At 38.2% G+C, this 18379-nt stretch overlaps 1 protein-coding gene across 1 annotated transcript; it reads left to right on the top strand.

Annotated features, from left to right (window-relative positions):
- Nucleotides 1–390: 390 nt before the first annotated feature.
- On the top strand, nt 391–18008 carry LOC140728568 (dehydrogenase/reductase SDR family member 9-like). The gene is made up of 5 exons (XM_073047498.1): nt 391–1174; nt 11277–11534; nt 13430–13433; nt 15272–15432; nt 17674–18008. The coding sequence occupies exons 1-5, from the start codon at nt 874–876 to the stop codon at nt 17895–17897; spliced, it is 948 nt and encodes a 315-aa protein (XP_072903599.1). The 5' UTR covers nt 391–873; the 3' UTR covers nt 17898–18008.
- The last annotated feature ends 371 nt before the right edge of the window (nt 18009–18379 follow it).

The raw sequence follows: 18379 nt of genomic DNA, 5'->3' as shown, positions 1-18379 counted from the left end.
TTTTCCATTTCTGTTGGTTCTTTAACCCAGTCACAGGGTACGTGACAAGTGCCTGAACATTTATTGTACATGACAAACCCTTATTTGACTTTTCAAAAATGTCATTTTGAACTTATCAGGATTAAGTTCTACATGACTGGGTCTCGAAGACCTGAGTGGTAGGGAAAGATTAAATAGGTTAAGAATTTATTTCTTGGAATGTACAAGGTAGAGGGGAGATTTGATAGAGGTATATAAAATTATGAGGGGTATCGATAGGGTAAATGCAAGCAGGTCCTTTCCATTGAGGTTGGGTGGGACTACAATCAGAGGTCATGGGTTAAGGTTGAAAGATGAAAAGTTTAAGGGGAACATGAAGAGAAGCTTCTTTGCTCAGAGGTGATGAGAGTGTGGAACAAGCCACCAGCACAAATGGTGCGTGCAAGCTCGATTTCAGTGTTTATGATGGTAGGCGTATGGCGGCCTATGGTCCGGGTTCAGGTCGATGGCAGTAGGCAGTTTAAATGGGTTCGGAATGGACTGGATGAGTCAAAGGGATAAGCCAATTAAGCTTACGTAGCTTACTGTGTGTTAAAGATGATGAAACATCACACTTCACAATATTGATTCCATTGGTTAGACACTTGTGCTTCAGTTGTGAACAACTCCCGATCAGGCAAAACATTTCTTAGTTTGAGAATTCATCACCACATCTATATTTCCCTTACAGTAGGATCTAACCTCCCAATAAATTACAACAAATTTTCTGAACTCTTGTGTTCCCCAATGCATTTGTTGAACCTCCGAATTATTTTTCAATGACTTCACACAATTGAAATAGTTTCTCAAGTACAATGATGCTGAAGCGCTCTGTGTTTTTCTCTAGTTTCAGAAATGCTTGGCTATCTGATTCTTTCACTGGTACTTTGCTTCCTGTACTGGCGGTACAGAGACGGGAAACAGATAACAAATGTATTTGACAAGCACGTGTACATCACAGGCTGTGACTCTGGCTTTGGAAATCTTCTGGCCCAGCAGGGATTCCATGTTCTGGCTGCCTGTTTTACCGAGAAGGGTGCTGAAGAACTGAAGAGCAGGACATCATCGAGACTCAAAACATTTCAACTTGATGTTACCAACTCTGAGAGCATTGGGAAGGCAGCAGAATTTGTAAAATTGGACGTAAAGGGTAAAGGTAATTTAAATTTAAACCTTCATCTTTGTCAAACAAAAATTGTCAATTCTTAGATCGCATTGCTCACTGTGAACTGTCCCTGTTTCTCAAATAAAGAGGGTCTAATAGGTTTAAAAACATGTAATGCAGTAAAAGCGTTTTGAAAATCTTCAGTAATCAAATCAGTTTTAAGCCAGCTGGCTTATGTTGATAAATTTCTCAATTTTTCTGGCAGCAGCACAATGCAATACCAAACAGAGAGAAGATAAAAATGTGATAAGGTGTTCTACAAAACAAAATGCTGGAGGAATTCAGCAGGCCAAGCAGCACCTATGGAAATGAATAAACAGTTGGTGTTTTGCCCCTAGACCCTTCTTTAGGACTGGAAAGGAATGGGAGAATTCAGAGTAAGAAGATCAGTGGGTGGGGGGGGGGGGGGGGGGAGATGTGCAAGGTGGCCGATGATAATTGAAACTCAGAGAGTGGGAGGGAGTGAAGTAAAGAGCTGGGAAGTTGATTGGTAAAAGAGATAAAGGGTAGCTATCACATTTCCTTCAGAACTGAAAAGACAGACGGTAATATTCCATATTAGTAAATTCTCTGTTTGAAGGCTTTTATACATAAATATAATGTACACATACTCATAGAGCTAGGGTATCTAAGACTTTTGCACAGTACTGTATTTCTGAACGTGGAGCAGGGGGCAAGTATGTAAACCTGGCGAGACCAAATAGGAATGGTGATAGAGGGGCGCTGAGGGAGGGCTGTGGGTCAGGTGGTAGAGAAGTAGTGCCAGGGGTAGAGGTAGTCTGGGTGCAGACACACTCCACCCTGAGACATGAGACAAGGTCATTTGATTCCAAATAACTTGCCTATTGATTAAATTCCAGTTTCTTTGGAGTGACTTCTGTTTTGATTTCTGCTTAGTTAGGACATATCAGGATCAGTACATTTTGGCTTAAGTAAGTGGCTAGCACAATTGGTCAAAGTTTCATGAAATAGTTAAAAAGGTATACAAAAAAAGACAAACCATCAATTAACTGACTCTAATTAGGAACAGTTCAACAGTCTCCTGTCCCAATTAAACACCATGATGTTCCAAATAAACAAAGGGCATCCTGGCTGTCTTCTCAATTATCTATTTTTATTCTTTGTGTCAAATAGGGGACTGATTAACTGATGGCTCAATTAATTGGAATCCACTGCTGTGATTAAATTTATTTCTTAGACTTTTGAATTGAATTGACTTTATTTCTTATATCCTTACATACATGAGTAAAGATTTTTGTTACATCTCCGTCTAAATGTGCAATTTATAGTAATTTATAATAAATAGTACGTACAACAGGACAGTAAATATAACAGAGAAATACAACTGTATCAGCATGAAATAATTCGTCTGATCGCCTGGTGGAAGAAGCTGTCCCAGAGCCTGTTGGTCCTGATTCTATGCTGCGGTACCACTTCCCGGATGGTAGCAGCTGGAACAGAATGTGGTTGGGGTGACTCGGGTCTCCAATGATCCTTCAGGCCCTTTTTACACATCTGTCTTTCTGATTCTGGGGGGGTGGAGGTACTGTTATGTCCATTCCCCCCCTCCACCCCGCCGATTTAGTTTGCTGTTTTATTTCTCAATGCCTAATTGTAAGTTTTCAGCTGTTGCTGATTACTTGTATTTGTGTTGTTAGCAATTAACCATCATCATCAGATCGGCAATTCTATAATGGCTTGTATATTCATTCATTCAGAAGTAGGAAGCACTTTGTTCGGAGTCAAAGGAGTTTTGATCAATATTTGAATCCATCTTTTGTGAGAATGCCTAAAATAGTGTCCTTTCACTCAGCTCTGTGCGTACTGTAATACATTGGTGAACATTAAACCAGTCTTCAAACTACAACTATGCCGGGACTGGAGTTTACCTATCTGCCTAGCTTAAGGAAACGGGGAAAGTTCTTGAGTGAAGACAGAAAAGGTGTCCCTGCATCTAGTGCCAGTCAGTTCCCTTAAATTCCTGGAAACCTTTTGATCTGTGGCACTTTCACTCTTTTGAGGGTGTGTAGTGGGTTTGGTTCATTTCATTTCATTTTTCAATCTTTTTATTGATTTTCAAATAAAGAATATGCAAATCAGAGGAGGAGTTTAGCAAACCGATAATATAAAAGACATATAAACAGCAATAATAAAAACAAAGTATATAATGTCAAAATCAAATAGGTAAAATATTACGCTGTTATATATACAATGGTCAAAAAAAACTACAACTCCTCATAGCAATCATAAAAACAAGACTGGAAATTTTATTTGATAAAGGAAAAAAAACCACTAACTAAACTGAAATAAAAAAAGAGAAAGAAAGAAAAAGAAAAAGAAAGATTGGGCAGTCCAATTGAGGATAAAATTTAAAAAAAGAGAAAGGAAAAAAAAACATCTTTCCAGTCATCTCCGAACCTTCACGGATAAGGATTTTCCCCAAAAGAGAATAAAGAAAAATAAATAAATAAATAAATAGATCTTATGAAAATATTGAATAAAGGGTCGCCAGACTTGTTCAAAATTAAAGGATGTATCAAATGTCCAGCTTCTAATTTTCTCCAAGCTTAGACATGACATAATGGAGGAGGGCCAATAAAAAACAGTAGGCGGTTAGATTCTTTCCAGTGTAGCAAAATAGCTCTCCTAGCCAGTAAAGTTGAAAAAGCTATCACATGTTGAGTGGAAGCAGACACTTTGCTTGCTTCCTCTGGACTAATCCCAAAAATTGCTGTAAGTGAATTAGGTTGAACATCCATATCTATAACTTTAGATAATATTCCAAACACATCCCTCCAAAAATTGTTTAAACTTACACACGACTAAAACATATGAGTTAGAGTAGCCACTTCTGCATTACATCTGTCACAAATAGGGCTTATATTAGGAAAAATATGCGCCAATTTTTCTTTGGACATATGGGCCCTGTGTACTACCTTAAACTGAATTAAGATATGGCGTGCGCAGATAGATGAATTATTGACTAAATAATAAATTTTACTCCATTGATTGTCTGAAAGTGAATGTTGAAGTTCTACTTCCCAGATGCGTTGAACCCTATCACTAGGTGACATGTGAGCATTCATTAACTGTTTATAAATGATAGCAATTAATCGTTCTTGAAAAGGTTTAAATTGAAAAATAGCATAAGCCAAATTTAAAGAGCAGGCTGAGGGGTAATTCGGTAAAAAATCACGTAGAAAATTCCTAACCTGTAAATATCTGAAAAAATGTGTATTAGAGATATCATATTTATCCATTAACTGTGAAAAGGACATGAAACAGTCTTGCAAAAACAAATCTAAAAAAGTTTTTATCCCTTAATTTTCCATGTTAAAAAAGCCTTATCCAAAGTTGATGGTTTAAAAAGAAATTAGAATAAATATTACTAGAAAGTAGAAAATCATTTAATTCAAAAAATCTACGAAACTGAAACCAAATTTTTAAAGTATGTTTAACAATAGGGTTGAGAGCTTGTCTACCTATTCTGGAGAGCGAAAACAGAAGGGGAGCTCCTAATAAAGAAGCTAATGAAAACCCTATTACTGAATTTTCCTCCAACTGTAACCATGAAGGGCGATCTTGGTTGTCTATATCATAAATCCAAAGAGTAATATAACAAATATTAATTGCCCAATTATAAAATCTAAAGTTTGGTAAAGCCAGACCTCCATTTTTTTTTTATTTTTGCAATAAAAGTTTATTCACTCTAGAGCTTTTATTATTTCAAACATAAGACAAAATCAGAGAATCTATTTTATCAAAAACTGTTTTTGGAACAAAAGAGGGAACTGCTCGAAATATATATAAAACTTTCGGTAGAATAACCATTTTTATAGCATTTATTCGACCTATCAATGACATCGACATAGGTGACCATTTAGAAAGCGCCTGTTGAGTATATTCAACTAAAGGGGAGAAATTATACCTATATAGATCTTTAACATTTTTAGTAATTTTGATACCAAGGTAAGTAAAATGGTTTTTGGCAATATTAAAAGGTATTTGATCATAATAATCAGAATAATTATTTATAGGAAATAATTCACTTTTATGTAAAATAAGTTTATATCCAGAAAAAATACCAAATTCCATAAATATAGATAACATAAAAGGAATAGATTTGAAATTTAAACTAATAAATCATCTGCGTATAACGAAACCTTATGTAATTTATCCCCTCTCTTAATACCCTGCACAGAATTAGAATCCCTAAGAGCAATAGCAAGTGGTTCTAAAGCCAAATTAAATAATAAAGGACTAAGGGGACAACCCTGACGGGTACCTCTATATAATCTAAAGTAAGGAGACTTTTGATTATTAGTTAAAACCGCAGCTACCGGGGCATGATAAATCAATTTAATCCAGGAAATAAATCCTGGACCAAAACTAAACCTCTTCAAAACCTGAAATAGATAAGGCCATTCCACCCTATCAAAGGCTTTCTCTGCATCCAAAGATACAATACATTCAGATTCTTTGGCTGAGGGGGAATAAATTATATTTAACAATCTTTGAATATTAAAATGTGAGTACCTATTTTTTATAAATCCTGTTTGATCGTTTGAGATAACATTAGGCAAGATATCCTCAAGCCTACTGTATTTGCTAGAATCTTAGAGAGGATTTTAAAATCTACATTCAGTAAAGAAATAGGTCTATAGGATACACAATCCAGTGGATCTTTTCCTTTTTTTGGAATCAATGAAATTAGTGCTTCATAAAAAGTTTTAGGAAGGTTCCCAGAGGATGTAGAATCAGTAAACGTTTGATGAAGATGTGGTATAAGCATTTCATGAAAAGTCTTGTAAAATTCTACTGTATAACTATCAGGTCCCAGAGCTTTACCTAATTGCATAGAGGATTAGGTAGATTACTCCTCTTGTTTAATAGGTGCATCTAACATATCAACATCTTGAATCGAAATTTAAGGTATGTTTAACCTTTGCAAAAATCTATTCATAATAATAGTGCTATCAGAGAATTCAGATTTATAAAGGTTAGAAGTCCATAAATATCTTATTAATTTCTTAAGGATCTAAAGTTTCTGTTCTATCTGGTCGACGAATTTTTACAATCTGTCTTCTGACCAGCCCAGCCTTTAACTGACCCGCTAAAAGCTTAGCAGATTTTTCCCCATGTATATAAAATAAACTTTTAGATTTAAAAATTTGCTGTTCAATGGGAAAGGTCAGAAGCAAATCATACTGTGATTGAAGTTCGAACCTTTCTTTATATAGGTCTTCAGTAGGTTTAACCGAATACGCTTTATCTATCTGTTTAATTTTATTAAAATAGTGTTTGGTACTGCACCTCTGACGTCATTTCCGCCCGGAGGGGGCGGGCGCTAGGGATTTAAATGCCAGCGCCGCCAAGTTTGAATAAACTCGTCTCGAAACGACTTACCGACTGCGTGTCGTTATTTCAGCGCTGTGTGTAGCATATCGCTACACTATAAACGCCCCAATGATAAAGATTTCTCTTTTTTCTCACACGTCCATCACAAGTATTCTCGGATTACTTTTCCTTAGATGCACGTCGGTTAACTCCGTCGTCGAGTCTGCGTATGACATCATCGCGCTCTCAGGTCACGCGCCTTTAACGTTAACCCTTAAGCGTTCGGATAGCTTTCTGAAAGTCTCACAGTGGAGACTGAATCCCGTATTGTTACAGGAGCCAGCTTTTGTTAATTTTATCAAGGAGCAAATTTCTATATTTTTCGAATTTAATACAACATAAGGAATGGCAAATCTGGTTATATTGGGTGTCCCATATTTTTTGAGGGGACAAATAGTCTCATATTCAGCAGCCTTGAGAAAGAAAACTAAAGCGGAATTGTCCGTGTTCCCCCGCCAAGCGCTGGCTATTTGTGAGCCGGTTCGCCTGCGCAGAAAGTGGGTCGCCACAACATCTCCAAATATTGACATTCTAATAAAAAAGGGTTAATACAAGCCGCCGCTTTATTAGGAAGCGACGGATTGGTTGATGACCTGTCAATCGCCGGATTTAAGCAACAATTAAAGTCACCACCCATGATCAACTTATTAAGATTTGGTAACTCTGAAAAAAGTTTCTTTAAAAAATCAGAATTATCTACATTAGGTGTGTATACACACACCAGAGCTACCTTTTGCTCGCATAATAAACCAGTAACAATTAAATATCTTCCAATCGAATCAGTAGTAGTATTAAAGTGTACGAAAGGAATTTTGGGACTAAGAAATATAGAAACGCCTCTTATTTTACTATCCGACAGCAAGTGGAACAGAGGCCCTTCCCAGAAGCGGAAAAACCTGTCCTCATCCTGTTTTCGTATATGATTTTCTTGCGCAAAAATAATATCTGCATTGTGTTTTTAATTTCTTAAAAATCTTTTTACGCTTAATGGGGTGATTGACACCGTTCCAATTCCATGATATTATATTGATTTTATTAACATCTATGTTTAAAATTGAATTTAATATTATATAAAAGAAATGTTACGCAAGTACAAATTAAACCAAAAGGCGCGGGTACAACCAGAAGCATTTACGAAAGAGAAATCCATCAAAAGAACTGCCCAATCAAGAAAAAACTACTCAAATAGACCCCGCCCCCCGCCTCCCAAAAGATAAGAATTAAGGAATCGATAGGTTGATCCCATGCTAACCAATAACCCTTAACCCTGTTCTCCATCTTGCAGCTCTGTATATTAAAATAAAGCAAAAATCCCACGGAAAATAGGCATAATAAAAGGCACAAACAGAATTCAACTAGTATAATGTTATGTCTAACATTAATAAAAACATAATCAACAACGGCCATCTTACAATCAGCTAAAGTAGCTTAAACACATATTCAAAAAAAAAATCCGAGCAAATAATATTACAAACAATATTGTTTCTCTCGAAACAGAAAAGTAAATGAGTATACATATAAAACAAACCTAAAACTATAAGTATTGAAACAAATAAAATAAATAAAAAGATCAATACACAACAGGACCATTAAATTATATTATAAAGGTTCCCTACAAAACAATTATATATGTACTAATTATTAATAAGGTAAAAAAATTAAATCAGCCACACCCCGTACCAAAGAATGAAAAGGTATAGAACGTACTTAACTCAGAAGCTCCATAAACAACTTATACAGCAAATACTTCAAAATTGCCTATTGAGTAATCGGAATAACTTTAATATTTTATTCAGTAGGCTTAACTTTAAGGTTTTTAATATACTCTCATCCCTCCTGAGGAGAGTAGATTCTCAGTGACTGAGATTTTTCAGGCAAAATTATCAGCTTTGCCGGAAAGCGAAGGGAGAGATTTAAATCTAATTTATACATTTCACTCATAACTTCTCGATATTTGTTTCTTTCAGCAACGATTTCAGGGGGATAGTCTTCAACTGTACGAATCTGTGTTGAATTAAAGATTAATTTCCACTTCTTTCTGGCTTCTCGAAGAATTGCTTCTTTAGTCGTATAATGATGCAAAGAAAGTACAACTGCTCGAGGATGTAATTCGGGTGAATGCCGAGAGAATGGAATTCTGTGGGCTCTGTCAATTAAGGGACTAGTTTCCAGGGTCTCATTGAAAAGTGAGTACAGCATATCTGAAAAGAATTTTAACAGATCGCCAGCGTCAGTATTTTCAGGCAGTCCCAGAATACGCAGATTCCTCCGACGCCCTCTAGTATCTAAATCAACCATTCTTTTCTTTGTTTTAGATAGTTCTGAAGTAATTTCATTGATTTTCTTTTCCATCGAAGATATCTTCATTCCTTGATCTTTAATAGTTTGCTTGAATAGATCATGCTCATTCTCAATTCGAGTTGTAGTCTGCTGAAGTGTTTGAAGCTGAGAGTCCAAGTTTTTCCGGAGTCTTGAATTGTAGAAATAGCTTTTTCAAGCTTCCCGTTTGAACCAGCCAGCTTATCAAGTTTAATATTAAGCGATCCGAATTCCCATTTCCTGTCTTGTATTGAAGAAAATATTCCTGCTAGTATAACAGATTCCTCCGTTTTCTTGGTTTGTTCCGTTTGCTCTGTTTCAGGAAAAGTCTTGCCGCTTCTCAGTTCAATACCTGAACGACTTTTTTCGGCCATTGTAATTAAGTCATAAATCCTTCAGTAGAAATAATAAATCCTTCAGCGGAAGTAATAAATCATCAAAACTAAAAGGGATCTATTAATGGGATATAAAATATATTAAAAGAGAGAGCCGCTAGGAACACGACTTACTCTATATGCTACAAAATGGAGAATCCCCAGGGTTTGGTTGATTAGACCCAAACAAACTCTGTTTCCAAGAGGTGTGCTAACAAGCATACAAGCACAATAAAGTAATTTAAGCCTATTTATTTTCATAAGATAGAAAGCACAAATAAACCACACTAAATACAAAGATTTCAGAGCTCACGATTCTTAACTACTACTTGTTGCTGTGTCAGAGGGAACTCTGATTTCCGACTCACTCATGAAACCACCCCGGGTCCCAACTCTGGTCGTGATTTCCAGTCAGTGCCAAGTCCAACAAATCAGTGAAAGGCACCAGTAAATACAAGTGTCATAAGTAGAGAGACCCAGAAACAGTCAAACTCTTTGATCTTTTGTTCTCATGACATTAACACAGCCTGTTTTTTATTCAAACAGTACGTGTTCATTAACACAGTGTTCAGTATATCCTTCTAAATCAATTAGACACTTTAATAGTCACTATTCATCCATTACTCCACCAATGTCCATCAAGAATTTAAATATAAGACAAGGAACATGATGGACCTTTAACACTAAGGCAACAGCATTAACATTTTGTATGTGGACTGTGTGTAAGTGTGTGTGTGTCTCTGTATAATTATATATACACATACAGTTGGCCCTCCTTATCCACAGGTTCTGCATGCGTGGATTCAACCAACCGCGGATCGGGAAAACCCAGAAGTTCTCTCCCCAGCACTTGTTGTTTGAGCATGTACAGACTTCTTTTTCTTGTCATTATTCCCTAAACAATACAGTATAACAACTATTTACATCATATTTACATTGTATTAGGTATTATAAGTAACCTAGAGATGATTTAAAGTATACGAGAGGATGTGCATAGGTTACTGCAGATGAGGAATCAAAAAATAAATGGAAGTTCTCTAAGTCGGAACAGGTACATCCGGTATTATTTAGCGTCCATTAGTCAAACGTTTGTCTTAGTATATAGTATCTATTTTACCTTTCTATGCATATAAAACACTTAAGAAACATACGTATTTCAATAATTAAACCACTGCGTTGCTTAGTAATAATTGTAGCTTTCATCGGGGCAGGGCCTTCACATGCTCCATTATTCTCACTTTATCCTTTAAAATTGTTCCGATCTTTGACCGACTGTAGCCTAACGCTTTTCCAATGACTGATGGGATTTCACCTCTTTCCAACCGCTTTATTATTTCCACTTTATATCCAATCGTGATTATTTTCCGTCAACGGAAAAGAAACACTGTGGGCGGCAGGTCCTGAGCTCCACTGGGTCCTAAAGTCCACCAGACTGAGACAGTTTAAATAAGATCCGGAGATCCGCCAGGTCCTTAAGTCCACCACACTGAGACAGATTAAATAAGCTCTGGAGCTCCACTGGGTCCTAAAGTCCACCACACTGAGACAGGTTAAATAAGCTCTGGAGCTCCACTGGGTCCTAAAGTCCACCACACTGAGACAGGTTAAATAAGCTCTGGAGCTCCACTGGGTCCTAAAGTCCACCACACTGAGACAGGTTAAATAAGCTCTGGAGCTCCACTGGGTCCTAAAGTCCACCACACTGAGACAGGTTAAATAAGCTCTGGAGCTCCACTGGGTCCTAAAGTCCACCACACTGTGACAGGTTAAATAAGGTCTGGAGCTCTGCCAGGTCCTGAAGTCCACTGACTTGAGCAACCGTGTTTTTTGGTATCTGCGGGGGGTCCCGGAACCAATTCCCCACGGATAAGGAGGGCCGACTGTATATATACTATATATTTGCTTCAATGTGAGTTTTATGTGTGACAGTATTAGGACCAATCAATTATAATAAAAGGTAATCTGACAATAAATCTTTTTTTTGTTCATTTCAACAGTTCTAGGACTCTGGGGGCTGGTTAACTGTGCTGGCATCATTCACACCGTTGCACCTATTGACTGGCTTACGATAAGTGATTTCAAACCTGCGCTGAATGTCAACCTGATTGGACTTATTGAAGTCACACTGAGTGTACTTCCGCTGATAAAGAGGGCACGAGGCAGAATAGTAAATATTGCAAGTATATTTGGAAGGATCAGCACTGTAAGTGGACCATATTGCATCTCTAAACTTGGTGTAGAAGCCTTCAACGACAGTCTCAGTTGAGTTTGAAATTAAGATGCTCTCCTTGATATTTCTCTTTGTATATGCAGTAAAATTAATTTAATCTGGCATTTTGTATTTTGGGAATCCTGGTGGTTCACAATCTGACTTGCTCCTGCTCCAGAATATCAGCCAGGTACTGAGAGTGAGCCCTGAGCCAAGAGCTGGTACCAGGGCTTGGAGACCAGAGCTCCAGGGGCCAGGAAATAGTCATCTTTGCAGCTGGAGTAGGGGACCAGGGTGCTTGTAAATGTCCTGCTCCCTTTAGACTCCCTGGATTCACAGGATACTTCATAAAATGACAGTGTAACAGGTCAAATAAAAGTACGTTTAGGTATTAATAGGAGTGACATCCATTAGGATGATTTAGCAGATGAGTGCGTGCCAGAGGATCTGGTGTAGAGGGCAGGATTTCAGATTTATGGATCATTGAGGTCACTTCTGGGGAAGGTATGACCTGTACAAAAGGGATGGTTTGCACCTGAAACTGAGTAGTCCAATATCCTTGCGGGCTGGTTTGTTTGAACTGTTGTGTTGGGCTTAAACAAATTTGGCAAGGGAATGGAACTGGAGTGATAGTGCTAAGGATTAGGTAGTTAGTTAACAAACAGAGGCAGTATGTAGTGTGACTGCGAGCAAAGAGAGGCTGATGATAGGGCAAAATTGCAGTCAACAGAGTGAGTTGCAGTGCTGACAGGTGGACAAAATCGAAATGGCTGGATACAGGATTGATACAGCTTTTTAAAAGCTATTATTAATGCTTTTTGAGATAGTGATTTAGATGCATATCATATTTTTTTGCTGAGTTAAGTATTGTATGTAATTAGTTTTGCTACAACAAGTGTATGGGACATTGGAAAAAAAGTTGAATTTCCCCATGGGGATGAATAAAGTATCTATCTATCTATCTATATGCACAGTAGACAGAACAAGGTGGAAGAACTTGTAGACTGGCATGCATGGCGTTGGGGGCATGACTGAATTGTGGCTGAAAGAACATTGTAGTGGAGAGCTTAATGTCCAAGCATACACATTGTATTGAAAGGACACACAGGTAGGCAGAATGGGAGGTGTTTGGCTCTGTCGGTAAAAAAGTGAAATCAAATCATTAGAAAGAGGTGACATAGGACCAGATGGTGTTGAATCATTGTGCGTAGAGCTAAGGCATTCAATAGTGAAAAGACCCTAATGTGAGCTACATGCAGACCCCCAAGCAGTAGTAAAGATGTGGTCTACAAGTTACTATGAGAGCTAAAAAATACATGCCAACAAGGCAATGTTACAATAGTCAAGGGGGATTTCAATATGCCGGTAAATAGGGAAAATCAGGTCTCAGAGGGGTATTTCGGGAATGTCTGTGAGATGGCTTTGTAGAGGAGTTTGTAGTGACCAGCTCTTCTGGATTGGGAATTGCACAATTAATTAATTAGAGAATTCAAGGTAACGGAACCCTTAAGGGCCAGTAATTATGACATGACAGAGGCATGAGAGAGGAGCTGGCCAAATCTGATTGTAAAAGAACTCTGCCAGAGATGATGGCAGAGTAGCAATGGCTGGAATTGCAATTCAGAAGGCAACAGATATAAACATCCCAAAGAAGAAGAGGTACTCTAAATATAGATGACGGCACTGTGGTTGACAAGAGAAGTCAAAGTCCACATCAACACTAAAGAGAGGGCATATTATAGAGTAACAACTAGTGGAAAGTTCGAGGATTTGGGGAGCTTTTAAAAACAAACAGATGGCAACAATGACAGTCATTAAGAAGGAAAAGATGAAATCTGAAGTAAAGCTAGCCAATAATATTAAAGAGGATACCAAAAGTTTCCTCAGATATATAAATCGTAAATGAGAGGTGAAAGTAGATACTGGACCGCTGGAAAATGAGGCGAGAGAGGTAGTGATGGGGGAGAAGGAAATGGCGGATGAACTGAATGAGAATTTTGCATCAGTCTTCACTGTAGAAGACACTAACAGTATGCCAGAGTTTCGAGGATGTCAGGGGATTGAAGTGAGTGCAAGGAGAAGTTCTTGGGAAACTGAAAGTTTTGAAGGTAGCTAAGTTACCTGGACCATATGGTGTACATCCCAGCATTCTGAAAGAGGTAGCTAAAGACATTCTGGAGGCATTATTAATGATCTTTCAGGAACCTGCTGTTTCTGGCGTGGTTTTGGAAGAATGGAAAATTGCAAATGTCACTCCACTCTTCCAGAAGGGAGGAGGCAGAAGAATAGAAATTGTAGGCCAGTCAGTCTGACCTCAGTGGTTGGGAAGATGTTAGAGTTGATTCTAAAGAAACAACAAGCAGGATAGATAAAGGAGAATTGGCAGATGTTGAATACTTGGATTTTCTGAAAGCTTTTAACAAGTTGCCAAACATGCGGCTACTTCAGAAGCCCATTGTATGACAGGAAAGATACTAGCATGGATAAAGCAGTGGTTGATTGGCAAGAGGGAAATAATGGGAATAATGCAAGCTTTTTCCAGTTGTCTGCCAGTGACTAGTGGTGTACAACAGGAGTATGTGTTGGGACTGCTTCTTTATGTTACATATCAATGATTTGTATGACAGAATTGCTGGCCTTGTGGCCAGGTTTGCAGACTATATGTATTTACGTGGAGGGGCAGGTAGTTTTGAGGAAGATGAGAGGCTACAGAAGGACTTAGACAGATTCAGAGAATGGATAAAGAATTGGCAGATGGAATACAGTGTTGGGAAGTGAATAGTTATGCACTTTGGTAGAAGAAATAAAAGGGAAAGCTATTTTCTAAATAGAGAAAAAATTCAAAAATTTGAGGTGCAAAGGGACTTGGGAGTGCTCATGCAGGATTCCATAAAGGTGAATTGTTTTGTTTGAGTCTGTGGTGAGGAAGGAAAATGTAATGTTAACATTCATTTCAAGGGGACTTGAATATAAAGCAAGGATGTACTTCTGAGGGTTTATAAACCACTGGTGAGGCCTCACTTGGATTACTGTGAGCGGTTTTGGGCCCCTTATCTAGGAAATAATTTGCTGTTATTGGGGTGGGTTCAAAGAAGGTTGACAAAAATGATTCTGGAATTGAAAGGCTTGTCATACAAGGAGTGTTTTCTGGCTCCAGGTGTCTATTCACTGAAATTCAGAAGATTGAGGGGTGATCTCATTGAAACATTGATTGTTGAAGGGCCTTGACAGGGAGTATGTGGAGGTGTTTCCTGTGGTGGAGGAGTCTAAGACTAGAGGACACAGACTCAGAATAGAGTGACATCCATTTAGAACAGAGATGAGGAGGAATTTCGTTAGCCAGAGAGTGGATAATCTGTGGAATTCATTGCCTCGTGTGGCCATGGAAGCCAGATCACTGGGAATACTTCAGGCAGAAATCTTGACCAGAAATAGTGACTGTACACGTTTCCATAGATGCTGGCTGACCTGATGTGTTCCTCCTCCATTTTGTGTGTGTTACCTATTTATTCCACCTTGCTTTTTACGAACATTGTTTTGTATTTTATTTTCATTTTTAACTTTATTGTTTGTAAATCACCTGTAATTACATCGTCTGTTGGAAAGTGTTCTATGAATATGTTGTTATTATTATTCCTTCACAAATGATTGACTGGTTCTCCTAACAGTCTATCATTTAAAGCAGCATGAACTGTGTTTTACGTAAAATAAACAAGGACAAAGTAAACAAAAGCCAATAGATAAAAGTTTGCAACAACATGACAGTTTTATTTTGTAATTTTGCAGGAGAGATATGAAGTGTTTTGGAGTGAAAGTAGCTTGTATTGAGCCAGGCGTTTTCAAAACACCCTTGACTGATACAGACCGCCCACTGAAGCAAATGTACGGGCTCTGGAGTAGATTACCAGCAGAGGTACTAGAAGACTATGGGGTTGATTACATGGATAAAGGTTAGTTGTTTTTATTTTATATATATTTAGATGTTTTTCCATTTTCATTAGTTTTTTTATGTTTATACAGTATATAAATTGTTCAAATAAATTGGTTTAATTTAATATAGAGAATGTATACAGCCTGAAATTCTTATTCTTCACAGACATTCACATCAAAACCTACAGTCCATAATCAGTACATTGGTGTCTCAGGCAGGTTTTCTCTCTCTCTGTTGAGCTAGGGAGAGAGGGAGAGGGGGAGGGAGAGACAGAGAGAGAGAGAGATTTCAGGCCCAGTGTTGCAATCTGCCAAGTCACTTCTCCAAGTACCCTGCCAGCTTTCACTCACCATCAGTTTGGGGGGGAGGTTAGAGGATGAATTGAGTACAGAGTCCTTCTTCTGACAGCAGCACACACTGTCTGCTGTCCCAATATTTCAGTTTCCAATGACGTTTCAGTGGTGATATCAGGGAGGAACTGGGTCATCTGTGGGGCCAGACACAAAGGTGCAAGTCTTGCAGCCTGCTCCTGGAGATAGGAAAGCACCGAGCTGCGCAGCCAGTTCAAAGACTCACTGCTTGTGATGAACCATAGTTCATAGTAGATCACAGGCTCTGACAGAACCCCAGACACCTTGAACAGAAAAGAAAGACACAAGAGAAGAAGAAAAAGCTGTCCCTTGGACAAACTGGAAGGTCGCCTGGGTCTGCAAAACCTGATGCCGCCATCTTTCCTAGCTCATCCTCCCACACAAAGCATCTATCTTTCAGCAGCACAACTGCAGCTCTGTATCTCTCCTTTGTTATCAACCATCTGTGGTAACCTTGTAAACCAGTCTTTGCAATACAAACTTGAAGGTACAAGATGCTAATTTTGAAGAAGGCCTCACATCCCACTTCAAGCATTTCATATTAGCATTTACAACTCAACAATTGCACAGTTGCCTGCAACCTGTGGTCTCTTTTCCTTTTGCTCAGGAGGTTGTTCAACCCTCTGAGTGAAGAAGTTTCCCCTCAGGTTCCCTTTAAACTTTTCATCTCCCACTCTTACCCCATGACCTCTGGTTGCAAAGCCTGCTTGCCTTTACCTGACCTATACCCCTCCTAATTTTGTACACCAAATCTCCTCTCAATCTTTCATAATCCAGGGAATAGTCCTAACTCATTTCTTATAACTCAGGTCTTTCAAATCCGACAACATCCTTGTAAATTTTCTCTGTGCTCTTTCAACCTTATTTACTGCTGTGTCTGTAGACTTCAGACAACAGTAGATGTGTCTATAGTGACACTGGTGTAAAATTTAATTTAAAAATCCCTTTCTTCCTGTATCATAGAAAATAGGTGACGTTATCCCTTTTGGTAGTGTCAGTCAGGAATCTTGACTTTGAAAACTGTCAAAGATTTCAGAGAATGGAACCACAACTTAGAGCATTAATACACATAGTTTAAGTAATTCTATATATCATAAAAATGCAAATGAATGGGAAGAAAGAGTTCAGGTGCTCCATTAACTCTACATTGCATGGTTGCATCCCAGTTTCTCAAATCACCAGCCCACCAGCAGCAGCTCCATGCAGTCTCCTGGAAGGGAGAGGAAGCCGATATACCCAGCATCAATTGAAGAAAAAGAATCCATTAAATCCTTCCTCAGTCATCTGGGTTGCAAGAGACACGAGGAGTAATAACATGGGGTTTTATTTATGGGAGGGGCGGGAGATATAAAAATTGATGTCTGCCGGGGACTTCCTGTTTAATTTCAGGTAGCAAGAGCCATTACTTGCAACAAGAGGCAGGAACTCCACCTATTTTGTCTTCTGAGAGCAAACAGATTGTTGTGTGTTTCAATAATATTTGAGTAATCTTATGTAGATATTAATTGATTAATCAGTTTTGTTTATTCATGATGGGTAAAATGTTAAAATATGTTAATTACAAACGTCATCCTGCTACCACGTGATGCACGTGTGCCTCACTGAAAGTAAACTCAAAGTTAAACCCGCATTTCGGACTCCCAGATCTTCCTTTGAGTCAGTTACAAAACATAACACAGAGAGTGTGCCTTTACTGCACAAGTCAACAACTCATCACAAAAATTAGCGGACTCTTAGGAAAATAAAATCTACTTGAAAACTAACTTCACCCTTCCTTTGCGAGAACGATATGTGCCTCTAATGTTCTGCAGCGTGTTATATATGGTGCTTATCAACATCATAGATAAAAAACAATTTTCTTTAAATGTACTTTTCATATTCTTTTACAGTCTCTGCAAAACTGCTGACCAATATGTTGGGGCAATTAAACCCAGATTTGATGAAAGTGGTGTGGTGTCTGAATCACGCTCTGATTTCTCTTAATCCTCGTACTCGGTACTCTGCTGGATTAGATGCAAAGTGTTTTTGGATTCCTCTCTCCTATATGCCAACTGCTATATCTGATTTTCTGGTCAGTTTATATAAAACCAAGCCAGCAAAAGCTCTCTTTTAGCATCATTTTGGGATTGAGTATGATAAAGAGGAAATAGTACTGGTGACGCTACTGTAAAATATGATGTGATCCCTTTCTTGCTGTATCATAGAAAATAAGCAATGTTATTCCTTTCTCTGGTGTCAGTCAGTATATCCACTTTCAAAACTATCAAAGATTTTGGAGAGTCAGCGGGAGACGCTCATGGAGTGAGTACTGTTTCAGATTCGCTCCATAACCTTTACTTTTTTTAACCTTTGATCACCCTTATTCAACTTATTGTTACCTACACCAAAAGATTCTTGCTACTTTCTCGGGCTTATCATTAAGATTTTATTGTGAATTTTTGAAGATATGCAAACAGAAATGGCTCTTAGATCCAAAGGACGAGAACCGGGGCGCAACCCGAACGGTAATGGAAAGAAGCCAGCTCATCCGCAACGCACTGAGTTAACTTATGAACTGTTTATGGAGGTTTTGGATAGAAAATTTGAGGAACAACA

This window comes from Hemitrygon akajei, chromosome 5 (assembly GCF_048418815.1).
Source record: "Hemitrygon akajei chromosome 5, sHemAka1.3, whole genome shotgun sequence".
Lineage (NCBI taxonomy): Eukaryota > Metazoa > Chordata > Chondrichthyes > Myliobatiformes > Dasyatidae > Hemitrygon > Hemitrygon akajei.
Note: the sequence above shows the minus strand (reverse complement) of the source record. Positions and strands in the feature narration are given on the sequence as shown.

Bases quoted from the DNA above. Each gene is read 5' to 3' on its own strand.
- LOC140728568 (XM_073047498.1), top strand. From the start codon at position 874: ATGCTTGGCTATCTGATTCTTTCACTGGTACTTTGCTTCCTGTACTGG. The intron at 1,175-11,276 runs GTAATTTAAATT...CAACAGTTCTAG, and splicing joins ATTGGACGTAAAGGGTAAAG to GACTCTGGGGGCTGGTTAAC. The intron at 15,433-17,673 runs GTTAGTTGTTTT...ATTCTTTTACAG, and splicing joins GGTTGATTACATGGATAAAG to TCTCTGCAAAACTGCTGACC.